This window comes from Phyllostomus discolor, chromosome 8 (genome assembly GCF_004126475.2).
Source record: "Phyllostomus discolor isolate MPI-MPIP mPhyDis1 chromosome 8, mPhyDis1.pri.v3, whole genome shotgun sequence".
NCBI classification, from domain to species: Eukaryota; Metazoa; Chordata; class Mammalia; order Chiroptera; family Phyllostomidae; genus Phyllostomus; species Phyllostomus discolor.
In genome coordinates, this window is record NC_040910.2 from 33691585 (window position 1) to 33710931 (window position 19347).

Sequence of the window (19347 nt, forward strand, 5' to 3'; positions counted from 1 at the left end):
CAGCCCCCGGAACACCTGCCATCTCTGCCCAGACCATATACACGTGTAGAGGAGGGGTATGTAGGTAGGGATGCCCCAACTCTGCAAGAGGCAGCTGTGGAATGGGGCCTGGGGGTAGGGGGAAGTGCCTGATCACCTGGCTTAAAATTCTGGCTCTGCCATTAAGTGATGAAGTTGCAAAAGGGTATTTGTTCTCAAGGAAAATTATTTAAACACCATATTTCCCTAAAACACCCCTAGGTATGTACCCTGTGGGGAAACTTTTGTAGATGTGTAGCAGGAAACGTGCACAAGACCGCTCCCAGCAGAAATACAAAGTAGTCCATACTAATTACACAAAAATTAGTCAAGCACAGAAATCACCCCCATGACCAATGACCAAGGAAGAGATAAATCCAGGCAATGAAGTCCGACACAGCTGTGGCAGTTAATGAGCTATCGTTCCATGCATCCATACAGATGAAGCTCACAATGAAAAACCCAAGTGGATCTAAAACCCAAGGGTCAGAAGAATACCTGCCTTTGGCTTCATTTGATTTCAAGTTCACAATATGCAAAATCAAACTACCCAGTGTTTAGGAATATACGCCTAGGGGATGGTACAAAAAAAGCAAAGCTAAGGAATGATAAGCATACTCTGAGTAATGGGCCCTCGGCCGAGGGGGCAGACTCGGGGGACAGCAGAGGCCTTCAGTGGGGCGGGTCACTTTCTACCGCTGCAGGTGGGAGGAGCTGCACTGAGGGTTCACTTCATTCTCCTCCTTCCAACCTGACATACATGTTATAAGAAATCTTTTTTTGTATTCCACATTTATTAAACAATTTTGGAGTAGCATGTCACAAAATGGTATGTATAGTATGGTTCCACTGAAAACAGAAATACATAAACAACACAGAAAAAATGTCTGCAGGCAGGAGCTTAGCAACACTAACTCCGGTATTATTTGCTTGGAGGATAATGAATATTTACCATTTTTCCTCCACAAATAATATGTATTTCGTTATTTCTCAAAGTTAAAAACATTCCAGGCTCTACTGATTAGCACATAACTTTGAAGAAATTACTCAGTCTAAGTCCCATCCACTCAGTCGGATGACTCAATAATGAACCCACGGTCCTTTGACGATTCATTTATTCAACAAACATTGTATTGCTCTGTGCCAAACCCTGCACTCAGTGGGGACGCAGATAAGATGCCTGGTTTATCTAAGAAATGGGAGTAGCAACCACCACTCTCTTAAGTCACATTTGGAATGAAGTGATGATGAGCTGGGTGGGCTGTGGGGGAAGAGAGGGCAGGACAGAGGAGTCCAGGCATGGCTTCTGATTGCGCCGAACCAAAAGGCAGTAGGTGGCCAGGCAAGGGACACACGAAAAATCACCCAAAAATGCATCATTAGGAACCAGTAACATCACAAAGGGTGCTAACTGCTTTATAAACAAACCAGAACTGTGAGATAGGCCCCATGAACACACGAGGGCCGGTGGGGGAGGTGAGCATAACCACCCTCCAGCCCTAGGATGCCTCGCCCGAGGGGAGTAAGCTCTCTGGAATGCTGGCGCACCGGGAAGGGGACAATGATCCAGGAGCCTCTGGATAGGGTTGGGGTCTGCAGATGTTGCTAAATGCCCTAGAATCTTCTCCAGCACATCCTTTCCTCCATCCGATCTCGCTGTTTTCTCTTTCTCTTCAAAGCTGCCCTTGCCTGCTGAAAACTGGCTAAGACTCATTGGGAGCTTATCATGCCCAGTCCTGTGCAAAGGCAACACATTATAGTCTTGCACACTTGTATCTACACGGCATATGGTTATCTCCCTATCAGAAAAAGCACTTTCATTCTACCCATTTTACAGGTGGGAAAACCGAGACTAAGGGGAGTTAAGAAACCTGCTTTGAAGCTACAGCTAACAGATTCACACTTCAGCATTCGTGGGCTGTTACACAGTCTATGATACTGCCACACCAATGTGAGCTGGGGTGACACTGGAGGAAACCTATTTGTGGAAGCTCTGAGTTATCAAGATAATGGTGCTGGGGCTGGCTAGAGACCGGCAGCATCGCCCAGGGAGCCCCTCGTGCTCCATACTCTCCCTCCTCCCTCTCCGGGTGGGAACAGCGATCACTCACCAGGGGCGGCAGTGGAGGGGCCTCTCTGCTCTGGGTGCTGTCCTTCACAGGGCTCCACTGGCCCTTACCCTTCTCCTTGACCTGCTTTTTGCTGCTCACCACTCCCATCCTGTCAGAGAGCACACAGCAGATTGGCGATGTGAGTAGGTCTTCAGAGTCTCTGTACGGAAGAGCTCCCCCAAACTTCTTCTGAGTGGCCAATTAGAATGTCGGGGTGGAAGTGGAGGACAGTGAAGGTCAAAGTCAGACAGGAAGTCAGAAGGGGTGGGTGGGTTAAGTTTGCATCCATCGTTTTTTTCCCCAGAGCAGGAAGAAGTGGCCTGGAGAGGAGAAATGACTGGCTTAGGACACGGAGATCGGCCGGCCTGAGGAAACTGCCAGAAACTGCTGGAGTGAACTCCAGCCCCCTGGGGACAGGAGCCTTGGCATCTAGAAAGAGTCTGACCAGTGTGTCCAGTGGTCTAGGTTTTAGTTGTCATTTGTCACTGACTGCGTCACTAGGGAAAGTCACATTTTCTCTCTTGACTCCTGTTAGGATGTGTCTGAGGTCTCTCCAACTCGGAGACTCAGACCAGATGCTGTAAATTCAGGGTGCATAGACAGCCCAGGGACCCAAGGCCAATTGCAGCTTTTCCAGTAATACCGGGGAATCTTCTTTAGAGGTGAGAGAAACACGGTCAAGATTTTTCTTGGGTAAAATCATGGGATGACAGGTGTGGGAAGACCCTAGATTTATGGCCACGATCCCCACCACCCTCCTTCCAGGGGCTGCCATTTAGGTGGGGCTCATCCTTCCCCGGGAATGCCACAAGCCCTCTTTCGTATCATCCTTTCAACTCTCTAAAATAACCATGAATCGATATTACTACTCTTGCAGCACTGTGGTTCGAGGCATTAAGTAGCTGGCTCACAATCAAACAACTAACCGATACAGAGCCCACTCTGGAGCCCTGGCTGACCCAGACCACCACACTCCACCTCACACCAGCCCCCCCCCCCCCCCCCCAGACCTGACGTTGACAGAGGAGAGGGCCTTGAGTTCCTGCTCCTGCGGGCCGGGCAGTGTGGGCGGTGGTGGGCTCCTGACTGCCTTTGGATGTCTGCACCGTGTTTCATCGATTCCGAGACCCACGTTTTTCATATTTCAGTCTCTCTGAAACCGGAATATGTTTTACAATTGATGATGGTTCATATTGTAATGAGCAGCATTTTTCTCTCTTTTAGTGGTATATAAAATAAACTCTCGCCTTCCGAGGAATGGTGTCTTAGAGTCAATGAAACACAGTAATGCTTTCCTTTTTCAAGAGAATTGAAGGCACACGCCTCATAGTGTTTCTCCTCAAATTCAACTTGAAAAAAGAAAAGACTATAATACTTTTGAATATAGGACAGAGAGCCACAGTAACAAATAACCCATTATTTTTTGAGTATGCTTTGTGTACAGAACATGTAATACTGTACATTTATTTAAAAAATAACACTTTCTAGCCCTGGCTGGCGTAGCTCAGTGGATTGAGCGCGGGCTGGGAACCAAAGTGTCCCAGGTTCGATTCCCAGCCAGGGTACATTCCTGGGTTGCAGGCCAGAACCCCCAGCAACCGCACATTGATGTTTCTCTCTCTCCCTCTCTCCCCCTCCCTTCCCTCTCTAAAAATAAATAAATAAAATCTTTAAAAAAAATAATACTTTCTGTATTTAGGTAGTTTCTTTATGTTAGTTCAGATCAACTATGACATCAGATGAAGTATAATGCCAAAATTACAGGTAAACATTTTAGGGTTCAGAGATTTTGGGGTGTCAGGATTTTTTCTTTCATTTTTCTAAAAAATCTTTTTTTGTATATTTTTTACACCTTACCTTTTACTCCCCTTACACCCTCCAATCCCCCCACAATCACCACACTGGTGTCCATGTCCATGAGTCCTTTTTCTGTCTTACTCAATCCCTCCACCCCTAGCACCACCACTAGCTGTCACCCTGCTCTCCATCTTTGAGCCTGTCCCCATTTTCCTTGTTAGTTTAGTTTGTTCATTAGATTCCACATATGAGTGAATCATACGATATTTGTCTCTCTTGGGTGTCAGAACTTTAAATAAGGGATCATGGGTTTATATTGGAAACGACTACTAAATTTTACCAGGTGCCTATTTGGTATCCATTTATATGGCAGTTTTTCCTTAATTTGTTGATGTAATAAATTATGTTGATGAATTTTCTGGTATCAAAACATCCTTGCATTGTGGAATGAAAGCTGGTTATTGTACATTAGTCTTTTTGATTCATGGATGGACCCTTTTTGCAACTATTTTGTTTCAATTAAGACTCTACATTCCCAAGTAGGATTTGTCTATGAGGCGTGTTAGTGTTTTGATGATTCTGGCTTCATAACATGTAACAGGGAGACCTCTATCTTTTTTTTGTTGGTGTTGAATAGTTTAACAACATGGGACTCTCTGTCCTTTAAAGGCCAGATAGAACTTGGCTGGCAGGTCATCTGTGCGCTGTAAATGGCCTGTAAACAGTAGGCCATAAAATCCATTTCTAATTTCTTCTACAGAAGTCCATCTGTTCAAATACAGCCCAGTATTGTCCATTCCCACTTTTTCCCTCTTGGCACCATTTTGATGACTTATGTGACCTATCAGAGATCTTTGCCTCCTCCACGATTTCCAGTTCGTTTCCATAAACTTCTACATAGTATTGTCTTATAGTTATTTCAACCTCTTTTGTCTCTTGATTATGACATCTTTCTCATTCCTAATATAAATTAAATGTACTTTCAATACAAATTACAATTTTTAATTGGATAAAATGATCTGAAGATTTTTATGACTGAATAACTTTTAAATTATGAAAAAGAAGATTGTACTCAAAGCGGCATGAAATTGGAATATGAGGAGACAGACAACCAGTGGGGCGGAACAATAAATAAGCAGGCAAACAGACCCCACTGCATATGGGAGCTAAAAAGGTGGCCCTGTCATTCAGCAGAGAATTGAGGGTTTATTTTAATAAACAACTATTAGGAAAATGGTTATTCAATTGGACCCCTAGTGTATACCATGTTAAAGGGTAAATTCCATGTGTATTGAAAAATATATTACAAAAATAAAAAAATGTAATTGGAAGAAAATTTAGAAAACAATTCACATGACCCAGAGTTTAGAGATAAAAATGGACGAACGTAGAATAGGCAGAAGGTAAGAGAGGACCAAAAATCACAATCACAACAAAAAGACAGATTTGTAAATGTCAAACATATTACATGGTGAAAGAAACCATCATGAAATCAGTATGTAAGCAATAGATTGAGGAAAGATTTGCAAAGCAGACAGCAGATAAATATCTATTTATAACATACACAGAGCTCATGAACATTGACAAGAAGTATGGATCTAGCATACAATCTACCCAGCAGAAAAATGTGTGATTATAAATAGGCAGTTCGTCCAACACAAGTCCAAATATCTAAATAAACACGTAAAAAATGTTAGAATTACTTACAGATTAGAAAATGCAAATTAAGGTAATAAAATATCACAGTACATCAATAAATTGGAGAAAAATGAAAAGAATGGTAATGTCAGTTGTTGATAGTAAAGAAAAGGAAAATGTGTTTTCCTATATTTCAGGTACAAAGTAGTTATTAAAGTTACTGTCATTTTGTCAGCTCCTCTCCCCTCCATTTCCAGGATGAAACCCTCGTGAGGTCTGGGATCTTTGTTTCATTCATTGTTGAATCCTAATTGTTAAAACAGTGCTTGGCATGGTGTCAGAGCTTAATAAATATTTCCTGAACAAATAAAATATGAAATATTGCCAACCTTTTAGAAAACAATCTTTCAAGTTCTATTAAAGTGAAGAATTATACATTCTTTTTGATTTATAATCCCACTTTCCAGGAGTCCCACAGAGTAATAAAGCATCATTACATAGGCATGTATGAGATATCAAAATGTTAATTGCAGTGAAGGTTGTAGCAGCAAAAAAAAAAAAAGCTTTGTAATCGCTCACTAATTAGAGAATTGTTGAATAAATCTGCACTCCAAAAGTCTATAAAATATAATGCAACTATTTAAAACAAGGTGCTAGATCTTCACCAGAGAGGCTAAGCGAGTTTTCTACAACATGCCTTTACGTGAGAAAAGTAGGATGCAGACAAGACCACGCGATCACTCCACGTTTAGAAACAGTGAGGAATGAGAAAAGAAAGCCCTGTACAGGCATGTGCTCGTGCTTGCTTCTCTGTCACATGAAGAGCAGTTTGGGAGAGCGAACACCAGGTTGTTTACTCTGGTTATCGGTGGAGGAGGTAGAGACAAAAAAAAGAGGTCTAAGTCTCCCTTCCAGAAAAATAGGAAGTTAAAAAAAACTGTGGTGTGGGTGAGTGGGTGGGCATTAATGCAAAGCAGTGCTCCAAAAAGATATTTCTAAAGATGTGAATGATGTTTATCTCAGGACTTCATGTGACTTTTATCTTCTTTTTAATAATTTTATATAGTCCTTGGAATTCTTTAAAAGCAAGTATTTATTTTTATTTTGTAATTTTTAATCTTTTATTGATTTGAGAGAGAGAGGAGAGAGAGAGAGACATCAATTTGTTGTTCCACTTATTTACACACTCATTGGTTGATTCTTGTATATGCCCTGACTGGGGATGGAACCCCAGCATAATGAGATGACACGCTAACCAACTGAGCTACGTGGCCAGGGCCATAATAAGCAGAAACATAAAAATAGAATGTGAGTGGCTTGCCCAACAACAGAAGGGGCAAAAGGTCCGGAGTCAAGGCCAGCCCCAGCTCTTGAGAATGGCCACCAAGCAACTGGTGAGGGCAGCCTGAGGCTCAGGCCTTTCCTGACCTCTCCCAGTCTCCTGACTCAATGAAAGGTGAGCTGGCAGCAGCTTCTAGAATTTTCCCAACTTGGACTCCGGCTTCCGCACCTGCCCAAATGACCAGCCCTCTTCGGCCAGCCACATTGCCACCAATTACAAACTTCCTGTGCAAACTTTTATGTTCACCTAAACAACATAACTGAACATTTAAGTAACTTGACAAAGAAGAAAGTGCCTAAAGTTAAATCACCCACTGGTTACAATTCTTTGTCTTCCAACTCCTTAGCTGTGTACACACACATGATTTTTTCACGGGTTTTGTAAATAGGTTCTCTATGGGTTCCTCCACCCCAACGGTTCCGACTGGAGGCTGGGGTTACTAAGAAGGCCAGGTGATGACTAGAGCCACCCCCCTGTGATATTTTAGCCGTTTCAGGCTGGGTGGAGCCAGGAAATGGCAGAAGTCCATGCAAAAGTCAAGGGCAACACATGCAGGCTCTGGGTGGCTTCAGGTGGCTTTGCTGGATGGAAGACCCTGGCCTCCAATTTGGAGGTGAAGAATGGATGGGAGAAGGGTGTGAGTTTGTATGTGTGTGTCAGTGCACACATGTGCACCAGTGTATGTGTTCCTGGCAGAACAAACATGTGCCTACACCCATGTGTGTACTTGTGTGTTGTGTTTATGCACACGCATGTATGGTAGGGGGGCTAGCAAGAGGTCTAGAAGGTGGGGGAGGGAACTTTTGTCTGTTTCTTCAGTTTGGATTAGACCCCCTGTGCAGACTTTGACCACAGTGGGGAGGTCACTGTTGGCCCCAGGGCAGAGGCTTAAAGCCTAAAACACAGCCCAACAGACAGGGGATGTGGTGGAAGCAACAACTAAAAATAGAGAAACTAGAAACTCTTCATTTACAGTTGTCTAGCATTTCACAGGTTGAAAAGCACTTGACATACATGACTTATTTGGTGGTCATGATAGCGCTGATAAGTTAATTATCCTCATTTTATAGCTGAAGATAGCGTGGCAAGGTGGCTTGCCACGGAAGGCCCCAGTGAAGGTAGCAGAGCCAGGAGCTGGCGGTGCTCTCTGCCTCAGGGTCGCCTGAGCTCGCTGCCCACAGCAGGTACATGGGTGGCCTTTGGCTCACAGTCGGGGTTCAGGTTCAGATACTCTTTTCTCTTTTTGACGGGGCTGCCACCTGGCTCCCAAACCCTCCCCTCCAAGGCAGAAACCTTTGGTGGAGCTGCTGGGGCAAGACCATCTGAGGGTGAGTGCCACCCTGGAATGTGGGGCAGAGATGCAGATAGCTTTTCCCCTCCTCCCTGGTCCAGTGAGGGTGAGCAGGTGACCCGAGGAACCGGGACTCACAAGCAGGCTACGTACTGGCTGTGTGACCTTGGGCGAATGACTGAATCTCTCCGAGTCTCAGTCTCCTCACCTGTAAGAAGGGGCGGCACGAAACCGTTGCTCATTTCACACCTGAAACCCGCCTGAAGGCAGCACAAAGGGGAATGCTGCACGCAGGCGAACAATGGACTTTCCTGTTCGGGCGGGAGGGGCCGTGCTGTTTCTGCAGAATTTAGTCATGTTGTGAAATTCTCAGTTACACCTTCCTTGTCTGGCAAAGCCTCGCAGTCTATTTTCAGCCTTTCGCAGGCATCTTTCACTGGTGCACTTACCCATGATTATAGGCATAATTCCAATGACTATCTGACTATTTGTGTAAAGTTAGGGAAAACTGCACCAAAATATTAAAACACTTGTACAAACACTAGTACCCAGATGGAAACGGTTGTCTTGCCAAGACCGAGCTGTTGGCAGGTGGTGGCAGTCCCCTGTGTTGGTTGCAAATGTTTCTTCACCAGCTGATGTGCTCAAGCCCAAATTTAACACATGATGAATGTTTTAGGATATTGACACATAACGAGAAAATATGTAGGTTTTACAGAGGTCAAGGACCAACAGCCTATAATATATAATTCACGTGGTTGTCGTGTGAACCAGGCAAGAGGAGGGCGGGAAAGAACAGGAGCACAGAGAGCACTAAGCGGATACTAATTAGAGGAGGACCACAGGAACCTGGGGGGCACTTTCCTTCTCCAGAGCTGCCTGATGCTCCAAGGGGACCTGGGATTTGTGGGGACTTTCTACCTTTCCTTTGTGGGTTAGCTAAAATCCAGTCCATAGTCAAATTTCCCCAACTGTCTCAAAAAATGGCTTCTTGCTATTGGTTTGTTCTAGTTAAAATTCAAACAAACTTCATGCTTGACATATGATTGTTTTGTCTTTGTGTCTCCTGGTTTGTTTCATGGCGTCGGTGAGTGAAAACCAGGTTGGTGGTCCTACAGACTGTTCTGCATTCTGGATCGAGCTCCCCTGTGACACCACATCACTTGTCCCTCCCCTTGTTTCCTCGAACCTGTTCCCCTACTCTGTGCACATATCATTCACTCTATAGGTCCCATGATTCAGGTTCACTTTTTTCCTGTAGGGACGTCTTATGGGGGTGACACATGCTCCGTGTCATATGCTCTCAGGATGTTTCACATGCTGCCACATAGTTGGCACACTGTCTGGCTATACCACTTTAGTGATGCTAACTAAGGTAGACCTGAGTTCAGCCGCTGCCAGCCTGATTCTGCCATTGAAAAGCATCTCATCAACCTTTCCACTGGTGGTTCCATTTGGGTTACTAAACACTAGTGCTCCAATGCCATCATTCCTTCCACGCTTGCTAGTTGGGAGTTGATAAAGGATGAGAAAGAGAGACCACCAGAAAAAATGTTGTGCATAATTTCATCAGGGTCAGGTAATATTTGGATATGGAGAGATAATGCTTTCCCAAAGACAGCGAAACAGAAAACCTGGTCAGAAAAAGTTTTTCCATTGGCTGGATTGTTGAGTATACAACAGAATTATTCAAAAAAGCTGCAATTAATGCCTTGTGCAATACTTTTAAACAATGGTGGTATGTCTGCCCAGAACTAGTGTAGGACCTGATGCAGAGCTGTAACTCCTGGCTGGGTGTGGAAGGCCTCTGTGTACGTGAGGCGCCCTGGCAAGAGGCTAGCTGGCAGTGATGACTTATGACTTGTGCGTGCCCTTGGTCAACATGGGTGCAACTTAGGCACGGAGAGGAGGAGACACACATGTGGCTATTTTAATTTTGTCAAGTGAAAATACTTCCGCAGTGGAAAGTTACTCCCCACGGTGGTAAAGTTGATGAAGAGATTTTTTAGGTGGTAAAAAGTTTGAGGGTGCAGTGCAACACTTCAGGAAGGAAGACAGCACTCTTGCGAAGCTGTGTTAAGTAAAATAGAGACGCACGTTACTGAGTCCCCTGCATTTGCTTCTGCTGACATGGAGAAGCTTGAAATTTGTTAGGCTATAGTGTGGAAAAGTGGCACTGTATTGATATTTAAATTCTTGTGATAATTACTAGCTGTGAATAAAATTCCTTTAATGGGAGACATCATGCAAACTTATATTTCAAAGACCCCCCACAATAGTGCTGATTAAAACATGCTGCTGCCATGCAAAAATATAAATACGGCTACTGTTGTATTTCATATTGATGGGACTATGAACATCAATCTACTTTGCAGTTTCTGAAAATTTCTTGCATTGTTTTCATTTTCAAAAACTAAACAAAACATTAAATCACCAGTGCACAACTTCCTAATGGAGTCAGTTCTGACTGCTTAGCACAAAAGTTCTTACAGCTCTGTTTGCATTATAGCCAACCAGGAGTTTGCAGACCCCTGAGGCCCAGCCCCCGGCAGGTCCCGGGTGGGGCTCTAGGGTCTGTGTTTTTCACAAGCACCCGCTACAGATGCAGACGAGTTCACCTACCCCATTTTACAATGACCTTTTCTTTTATTTGGCTGCATTTCTGGGGTATGAGTTGTAAAAAAGGATCAAAAGACAGTCCCGCTGACCTTGGGTATTTCTACATGTGAGTCCCTCATAAATAATGCTTGTGGTTTTCCTGCCAGTGATCCTCTTGTCTTGAAATGAAATGAATGTTTTCTGTCCTCCACATAAACATTCCTTACACATTAATATACAGGATCCAGCAGAAGTAACGCCATTGAGTATGGGTGGTCGGGTACGTGAATGTCTCGCATGAGATGGAGAGCAATGGGAACATTTCACCTAAAATGCCATGTGGTGTGCTTGACTGTGATATTGTTATGTTACAGAATTACATGCTTATGATTTTGCAATAAGAGATTTTATATAATAAAAAGAGGTGTTATTTGTGTTGTACCCTGTATTTTTGCATAATTTTTTTGATACGGGGGAGAGAGCACCTCTTTCTATAATAGCAATGATAATGTCTCTCTGATGCCTGCCAGTTCACAACAGTATTTTCACTTACGGTATCTTAGGGGCCTCAGAATGACCCTATGAGCTAAATAAAAGCATCATCCCCGTCCTCATCCCCGTCCTCATCCTCAGACAGGAGACTGGAGACTGAGGTGACAGAGCAGGCGTAGAGCAGGGATTTAAGTCGCGTTTCTGTGACTGCAGAGCCGTGCTCTCTCCCGCTGAGGCTCACAGGCAATCCTCCCAGACACACATCCTTTCACGACTTGGGTTTCTTTAAAAAGGCTCTGTCTCCATTGTTCAATCCTTCTGAGCCGCTTCTTTGATGTTTAGGAAACACAACCCAGGGAAAGGATTTGTGAACAGAGGAAGGGAAGCCCCTCTAAGCAGGTCTGGGGAAGGAGAAGGGACATTGGGGCTGAAAAAGCTGGCTCTGTTTTATGCTTCTAAACATGAACTGGAAAAGGTTAAAGACAGAAAAAGCAAGAAACAAAAAAGGTCTCAGGCCCTGACATTTGGGGGTTAATGGTGATTATTGAGTAGATGTAGAGACACTGATGTCCAGCTAGCGATACGGAGATTTAAAATGACCAATACAACGGTCGTTGCAGCATTTGCCCCTCACATGAGAACGGGAATGCTGATGATGACGAGCACAGTGCCTGGCACTCCTTCTGATTCCAGTCTAGACGCTATGCTACGTGCCTTACGTGCCTTATGTATAGTGCACGTCTAGACTCAACAGTAGACGTGTTCCTTCCCACTTTACAGATGAAGAAATCGAGGCCCAGCGAAGTTCAAGGGCTTGCTCAAGTCCATACAGTGAGTCACAGACCCATATTTGAACATCAGGTCTATCTGACTTCGAAGTCTGGCTGATTCTACTTTGTTCCAAAGTAAGTGAGGTAATGAAAAATAAAACACTTGTGATGATGATATCTGTGAGGAATGTGAAACTGGTTAGATACTGATATATAAATGATAAGTAAATAAAAGTGGTTTATAGCGAGATTTTAGGACAGGATGAGGGTCTTGGACATTTCCAAGTTTTTCATTTATTTATAGTTACTGTTGTGGTTCTCATTCTGGACCGGCCTTGCTGTTCCAGAGCCAGGCAGACCGGTCTGAGGGAGCCACTTACCGAGTCGTGCCGAGTACAGAACAGCTCAATCTCACATAGAGGGAGGCCTGCGGTGGCGTGCTGCGGGGTTCTAGTTTCACCTCTTTGAGTCAACACTTTATCAGTAATTTTTACACAGACATAAAATCTTGCTCTTTAGAATTTCAGGAGATGTAAAAATGAAAAAAAATGAATAGAGCCAGAAGTTTACCACAAAACCCCTCAGGAATGCAATCGAGGGTTAAGAAATCACCCAGGGAGGCACCTTAGGAAGAGAGGCTGAGTCTGTAGTAGAACGTGAGGCGTGGCACAGTGGGTGAGAGAAGCACCTCTTGCCTTTGGGAACTCAAAGAAATGTGCTGAATCTTGGCTGTGATGCCTGATAGCTGTTTGAAAAAGATAGTGAGATTTAGTCTCTGCATGTGGGAGGCCATTCTGCGCGGTGTGGGCCCAGCTCCCACTCGGAGATGCACAGGACCCATGGCCACGGATAGGTTCTCCTGTGGGGAATCAGGCCTGCAATGTACCTAGGCCCCTATGAGTCTTGCTTTTTGCTAAAACTCCCTCACCCTGAATTGAGGACATTTACTGCAAAGCAACTTCCTAAAAACCATGCTAAACCTTCCAAGGATGAGTGTAACTGGTCCAACTACTTTTGCCTTTTCATCTGCAAATATCCCTCTTCTGTGATGTGATTAGCAGCATTGGCTCCTTTGTTTTCTGTATAAGGTAACCACCTAAAGCGAGCCTGTGCATAGTTAATGAGGACCTTCTTGTAAAGTGTCCAGTAAGACAATAAAAGCTCATTGGAGCAAAGGCTAAGGTTTTTGCTCCCCCTGAGAGAAAAGCCATGTTGTCTGTTTATCTCCACTGGACTCGATAGTCCATGTGAATGTCTCATTTCATCCATAATGACACAGACACTGTGGACCAGTGTCTGCATCACCTGTAGGCCTCTGTTTATTCATCTGCATAATGGAAATAATATGCTTACCTTGCATAATTATTTTAAGGAATACAGATAGTGTATATAAGAGTCTGGCATACAGTGAGTGCCTCATAAAAGTAGCATGTTTTTTGGCTAGAAAAGACTTAGACATACCAGCAGGTAACAACTTCACAAATCTGGGCATAGCCACTATCATGATGCCCACAGAAACCATAGCAGCTGACAGGATCACTGGTGCCAGGCAGCACTATCAGCATTACACTTTGTCTCGCTTTTTAAGAAAGCCAGTCTGGTTGCCTTCTTACCTCTTTCTTACCCCTCCAGAAGAGCCCACTCATCTTACACAAAATGCACAGGCTGTCCTTCCATCTAAGGAAGGGGTCCGTGGGGAGATAGTTCTACACAACTGCAGAGAAAACCTGTGTCAGCTGTCAATTCAGAGCAATGTAGTCCTTTATCCATAAAGACAAACAGTCAACTACATGTCAGAAGAATCCACAGAAAATAAATAAATAAACAAATAAATGACTCAAAATAAACAAAGAATAATTCAAGGGAAAGCAGAGATAGAGTATAGAAAATAACTTTTAAGAAAAACCTCTATTTAGTATCTTCAGAGAGATTTTATAAATTTAAAAGGAATAAGTTGCTGTGAAAGGAGAATAATTAGAAAAAAGGAGTACAAATTAAAATCATAATTAAAAAACAGTAAGTAGGCTATGGCTGAAGTTCACATTAATGATCTGAAATACGAGGTTGAGATATAGCCCAGAAAAGAACATTGAATGACTAAAAATATCAAACAGGCAACGATGTCCACCCTCACCACTCTTAGTATCATACTAGAAGTGTGCGCTAATGAAATAAGGCAAGAAATGGAAATAAATGATATACAGACTGGGAAGGGGGAAATAAAATTACGTTTATTCACAGATAACGTGACTGTCTATTTGGAAAATACCAGAGAATCAACAACGTCAACAACAAAAATCCCTCCTGTGACTAATATGTGATTATAGAAAGATTGTAGGTTATCAGGTTAAAATATATAAAAGTCAGTTGCTTCCTTATATGCCAGCAATAAACAATTAGAATTTGAAATTAAAAATACAACACCATTTATATGAGCACCAAACAAATGAAACCCGAGGCATAAATCTAACAAAATATGTGCAAGATTTATATTAGGAAAACAACAAAACCCTGATGAAGGAAATCAAAGAAGACCTAAATAAATGGAGGAATATTCTATGTAATTGATAGGAAGCCTCAACATTGCTAAGATGTTAGTTCTCGCCTACTTGATCTACAGATTTGCTGTAATCCCAATCGAAATCCACTAAATTATTTTGTGGCTATCGAGAAATTGATGAAAAAGTTTTAGAGAGGCAGATGGCCCAGGATAGTCCATACAAAACTGAAGGAGAAGAGCCAAGTCAGAGAACTGACACCACCTGACTCTGAGACTTACTTCCTATGAAGCTAGAGCAATCAAGAGACAATAGACAGATAGATCAATACAACAGAATAGAGAGCCCAGAAACAGACCCACAAAGTCAAATCATCTTTGACAAAGAGCAAAGGCAATTCAATGGAGAAAGGAAAGTCTCTTCAACAAATGGTGGTGGAACAACTGGACAACCACATACAAAAAAATTTATGGTTTTTTTCTTTCTGTAATGCTAGTTGATGAGTCCAAAAGAGGCCAATCTACGTGGATGTAGAAAATGTAACAACAAAAACAAAAGATTTGAACTACGTACACTAAAGAAGGGAAAGGGATTCTTTCATACAACCTTTTCCTATTTTGAGGTTTTTTTTAGTAAGAAACTGAACATAATTCCCCGAATTTAAGTTAGGATGAAATAACACAACTCTTTTGACCAATCACTTAATTCACCTTTAAGCATAAAACTTGAGACTTTGCAATTTCAACTGTGAAATACCATAAAATTAATATGAGCATAGAACAGAATATAAATGTTAGGAGCATATAATACAATAAATATATTATATGTAGAAATAATAATAGAACAAAAAAGTAATGTGTGAAGTTGAAAGGAGTGGGTGTGGAGAGTCAATATACTGTCTAAGGTTAAAAAACTAAGATATAAAGGGTTAACTATAGTATTCTATATTATAAAGTCAATCACTAATAGGATAAAAATGGATAAAAACTTGGGGGAGAGAGGAGAGAGGGTAAGGTAGAAGAAAAATACGGAAGTGCATTCTGCATTTTTCAGAGAGCAAATCCATACAATCATCCCAGGAATATATTTAAAATAAAAGTGCTAGTATTCTTTAAAATTGTAAAGGTAACAAAAGAGAAACTTTGGGGAAAAAAACTATTATCATTGCTTATTCCTGGGGTGTTGGCAGGGGAGGCAAACTTATTTTTTCAGTTTGAAGCATTTGGGCTGTCCACATTTGAAGAAACTACATTCATCTACAACTAATGTAATAATAAACCCTAAGTCAGTAAATGAAAGGTTAGATAAATACAGGGTGGGGCAAAAGCAGGTTTATAGTTGTTCACTTGGAAAATAATTAATAAATAATAATACATGAATAAACTCTGTTTCACATCTTCACAACTATAAACCTACTTTTGCCCCACTGTGTAAATTAGTAAAGGAATAAAAAAAACTAATGAAGAAAAACGTTCAGAATACATTATCATTAAGTGAAAGTAAATTGCAGAATGCTTTGAATACTATGATTCTGGTTGTGTAAAAAAAAAATAAAAAGGACTGTACAAATATACTCGCAAATAGAAAGCAATGCCTGGAAGCCCTTGGTATAAATGAAACCACTAACAAAGCTGCTTTTGGAGAGTGCGATTCACAAGCAAAGGGGTGGAGGACTTTCTGTATTTGCTTCACAATACCTCTGTGCAGTTTGGATTAAACGCAAAGCAATACACCTAAATACACAATACCTTTAAATGTCGTTTTAAAATGTGAAGTTAAATAAAAGAAGATAGGCAATCCTCTCTGCCCCCACAAGTACGGGCTGCGTGCCCAGGAGCAGCATTAGGAAGGATGAGCGGAGTGACAGAACGCTTGCCTTGACTTGTTCAGGCCACCCTGCCCTCCGAGGACTCAGCCCCCTTCAGGAATCCCATTAAATATACTTTCCTCTTCATGCCTGTAATCTGCTTTTGTTGCAGGAAATTCAGAAAGTAGAGAGGAAGATAGAAATTACTGACAACCCCATCATCCAGAGATAACCCCTGTTAACAACCTGGTGTGTAACTTTCCATCGCCATTTTTTAGAAAAGCAAAACTGGGATCATTGTCTGCATCCTGTTTTGTGACCTGCCTCAGAGGAGTGTGCCGTGGCCATCTCCGCCTGCCACCTGTTTTGCCTGGAGCCTTGAATGTCAGGCCGGGGGCGCATTATCGGAGGGCTGCACCAAATTTATTTCACCCATTGCTTTGTTACACACCCAAGTCGTTTCATTTTCTTTTTAGTATCAAAAAATAACGTGGCAAAGATGTCCTTTGCTTGTGTACGTTACCCTTGCTCATGTCCCCCGTTAATCCTGGCTGAGGTTGAAAATCCTAGAAGTGCAGTTGCTAGGCCCAAGAGCACACCGTGTTTAAGTCTGCTGATAGATTTTGCAAATTCACACAGCAGGAATTCACACAGGAATTTCACATAGCAGTACCTGAGTACGTATCTCCCTGCACTTTCCCTAATAATAGTTATCATTTTTATACTCATTAATTTATTTAAAAAGCTATTTTTTACATTTTAACCTAGCTTTTGTTAAGTGAATAATACATGCATGCTGAAAGTCAGACCAACGCAAAGAAAAAAATAAAAATGACTTGCAATTTCATCATGAATGGAAAAGTACTATGAACACTTCAGCGATGAATTTCCAGAGTTTTTAATATACGCACACCCACTTAAAAAAATGGGGCCAAGCTATTTACACAGATTGTGCTATAGTTATTTCAGTCAACAGTACAGTGTAAATTATATAAGTAAATACAATTTTAGAAGCAATATTATTATTGCTATTGCAAAGACTTAATACTAATTTATTTAACCACTATTGGTCAAAAAAGTTATTTTCAACCTTTGACTAGACTTAAGAAACCTGTAATAAACATCCTTGTAAAATATATATTTAGTTGTTTCAATATTTTTAAAGCTGTTTTCCTATAAGTGAAATTACTAAGTCAAAGAAGATGCACATTTCTAAGTATCTGGATCTGCAACGCTAACCCGGTGTCCACAGCAGGGGCACCGACTCGCACCCTCGCAGTGCCCGAGACAGCCAGTCTCCCTGGCTCTTCACCAGGGAGTTTATCAAGTTTTAAAGAAATCTCGTCAATCTGCTACACGAAAGGTGATACACAACATAGTTTTAATTTCATTTGTTATTAATATTTATTATATATTCATCAACCACTTGCATTTCTCATGTGACAAAGTGGTTGCCCAGGTCCCCCACTCGTTTTTACATTGAGGGGTTTATCATTATCTTAATGACATCTGGGACCTCTTTGTATGAGTTATGTATTTAGTTTGTACACTAACTTATTGTGTATATTGTAAATATTTTTTCAATTTATCTTTTGCTTTTTAATATTGTTTATGCTATTTATTGTACACAAAACTTTTCATCATTATCAAGCCAATTTATTAATCTTTCTCACCAATCTTTGTCTTTGACGTTCATACTTAGAAATTCCTTCCCCACCCCAAGTTTGTAGAAATATAAAACTAGTTTAAATTTTTTTACTGTTAATTATGAATATCTTACACTTGTAAAAGCACAGAAACTAATGTAACAGCACTAATATCAGATACTAATATTTTGTCACACTTATTCAGTTCTCTTTTTCTTCTTTCCTCTCTTTTTTTATGTCACAGATACAGCTAAAGCTTGAGCATTATATTCTCCTTTCCTTGTCTCCAAAAGGAATCATGACCTTGAAGTTACTGGGTGTCATTGCCATGTGTGATTTTTTGCATTTATGACATGTATACAAAGCCATAAGCAATATATAGTCTAGCTTTGTATGTTTTGCAAAATGGCTTCCAAATGCATATACCCTTTCTCAACTCACTTTTCTTTTTTCCCTGAAATTGTGTTTTAAGAATTGTTCACTTTGCTATATAGATACCCTAGTTCTTCTAGTTTTTACATTTATTCATTTGCAGTTTTGGGGGTAACAGCTTATTTTTTAATAAAATTCAAAACTTTGCATGAAAATATGTGCTCACTATAGAAAAAATTTAAATATAGAAAGTTTGTAAGAAAACTTTTCATAATCCCAATATTGGAGGCAACCTCTGTTAATATTTTGGTATATTTCTTCTTAATCTTTTTTTTGGGGTGGGGGAAGATATGAATATTTAAACTTTTTTACAGAGCTGAAATCAGTATGAAGCATGGTTTAAAATGGATTTGAATCCTGGCTTTATACTTTATAAACTATGTCACATTTGTCAACTTCTTTGACCCCTTCAAGTCTCATTTTCCCGGTCAGAAAAATACTAATGACTGCCTCACGGGTTGTTGGGAGAATTAGGAAGTATAAGTCAAGTCCGTGGCATGTACTTGGTGCCTGGCACAATAGCCTCTAAATGCCTCTTAGCTGTTATTCTGCTATTTAAAACTCTTATTTAAAACTATATCATGGGTTTTTTTATGCCATCAAAACTTATAATAAACATACTTAAAAGTGTTTCTCCTATATGTGTGCGTATACCCACACATGCAACTTTGTTATTTCTGTATAAATTGCTGCCTACATTTCATGTTTCCCCCCACCGTTTAGATTCTGAAGGAAAGCTGCTTTGGACCAGTACCACAGAACTGCTTCAGGATTCCTGACCCAAACTGACAACTGCTTTCCAAAAAGGCTGTGACAATGTGGGCTGCCAGCAGCTGTGTGTGAGCTCCTCCTGATGGCAGCGTAGCCCTGGAGTGCACAGGCTAGGCCTGTGCAGCCTCCTTCCTTC

General features: G+C 41.5%; 1 protein-coding gene across 3 annotated transcripts in view; it reads right to left on the bottom strand.

Annotated features, from left to right (window-relative positions):
• The window catches only part of BLK (BLK proto-oncogene, Src family tyrosine kinase), a 54725-nt gene that overhangs the window by 15047 nt on the left and 20331 nt on the right, over positions 1–19347 (bottom strand). For 2 of the 3 annotated variants that reach the window (XM_036032017.1, XM_036032016.1), the window contains exon 2: positions 2130–2238. In XM_036032017.1, coding sequence (XP_035887910.1) covers positions 2130–2237 — 108 coding nt within the window. In that variant the 5' untranslated portion in view covers position 2238. Of the gene's footprint in view, positions 1–2129; positions 2239–8405; positions 9293–19347 lie in introns of those variants that run through there. The other variant, XM_028520176.2, reaches the window with a different exon arrangement.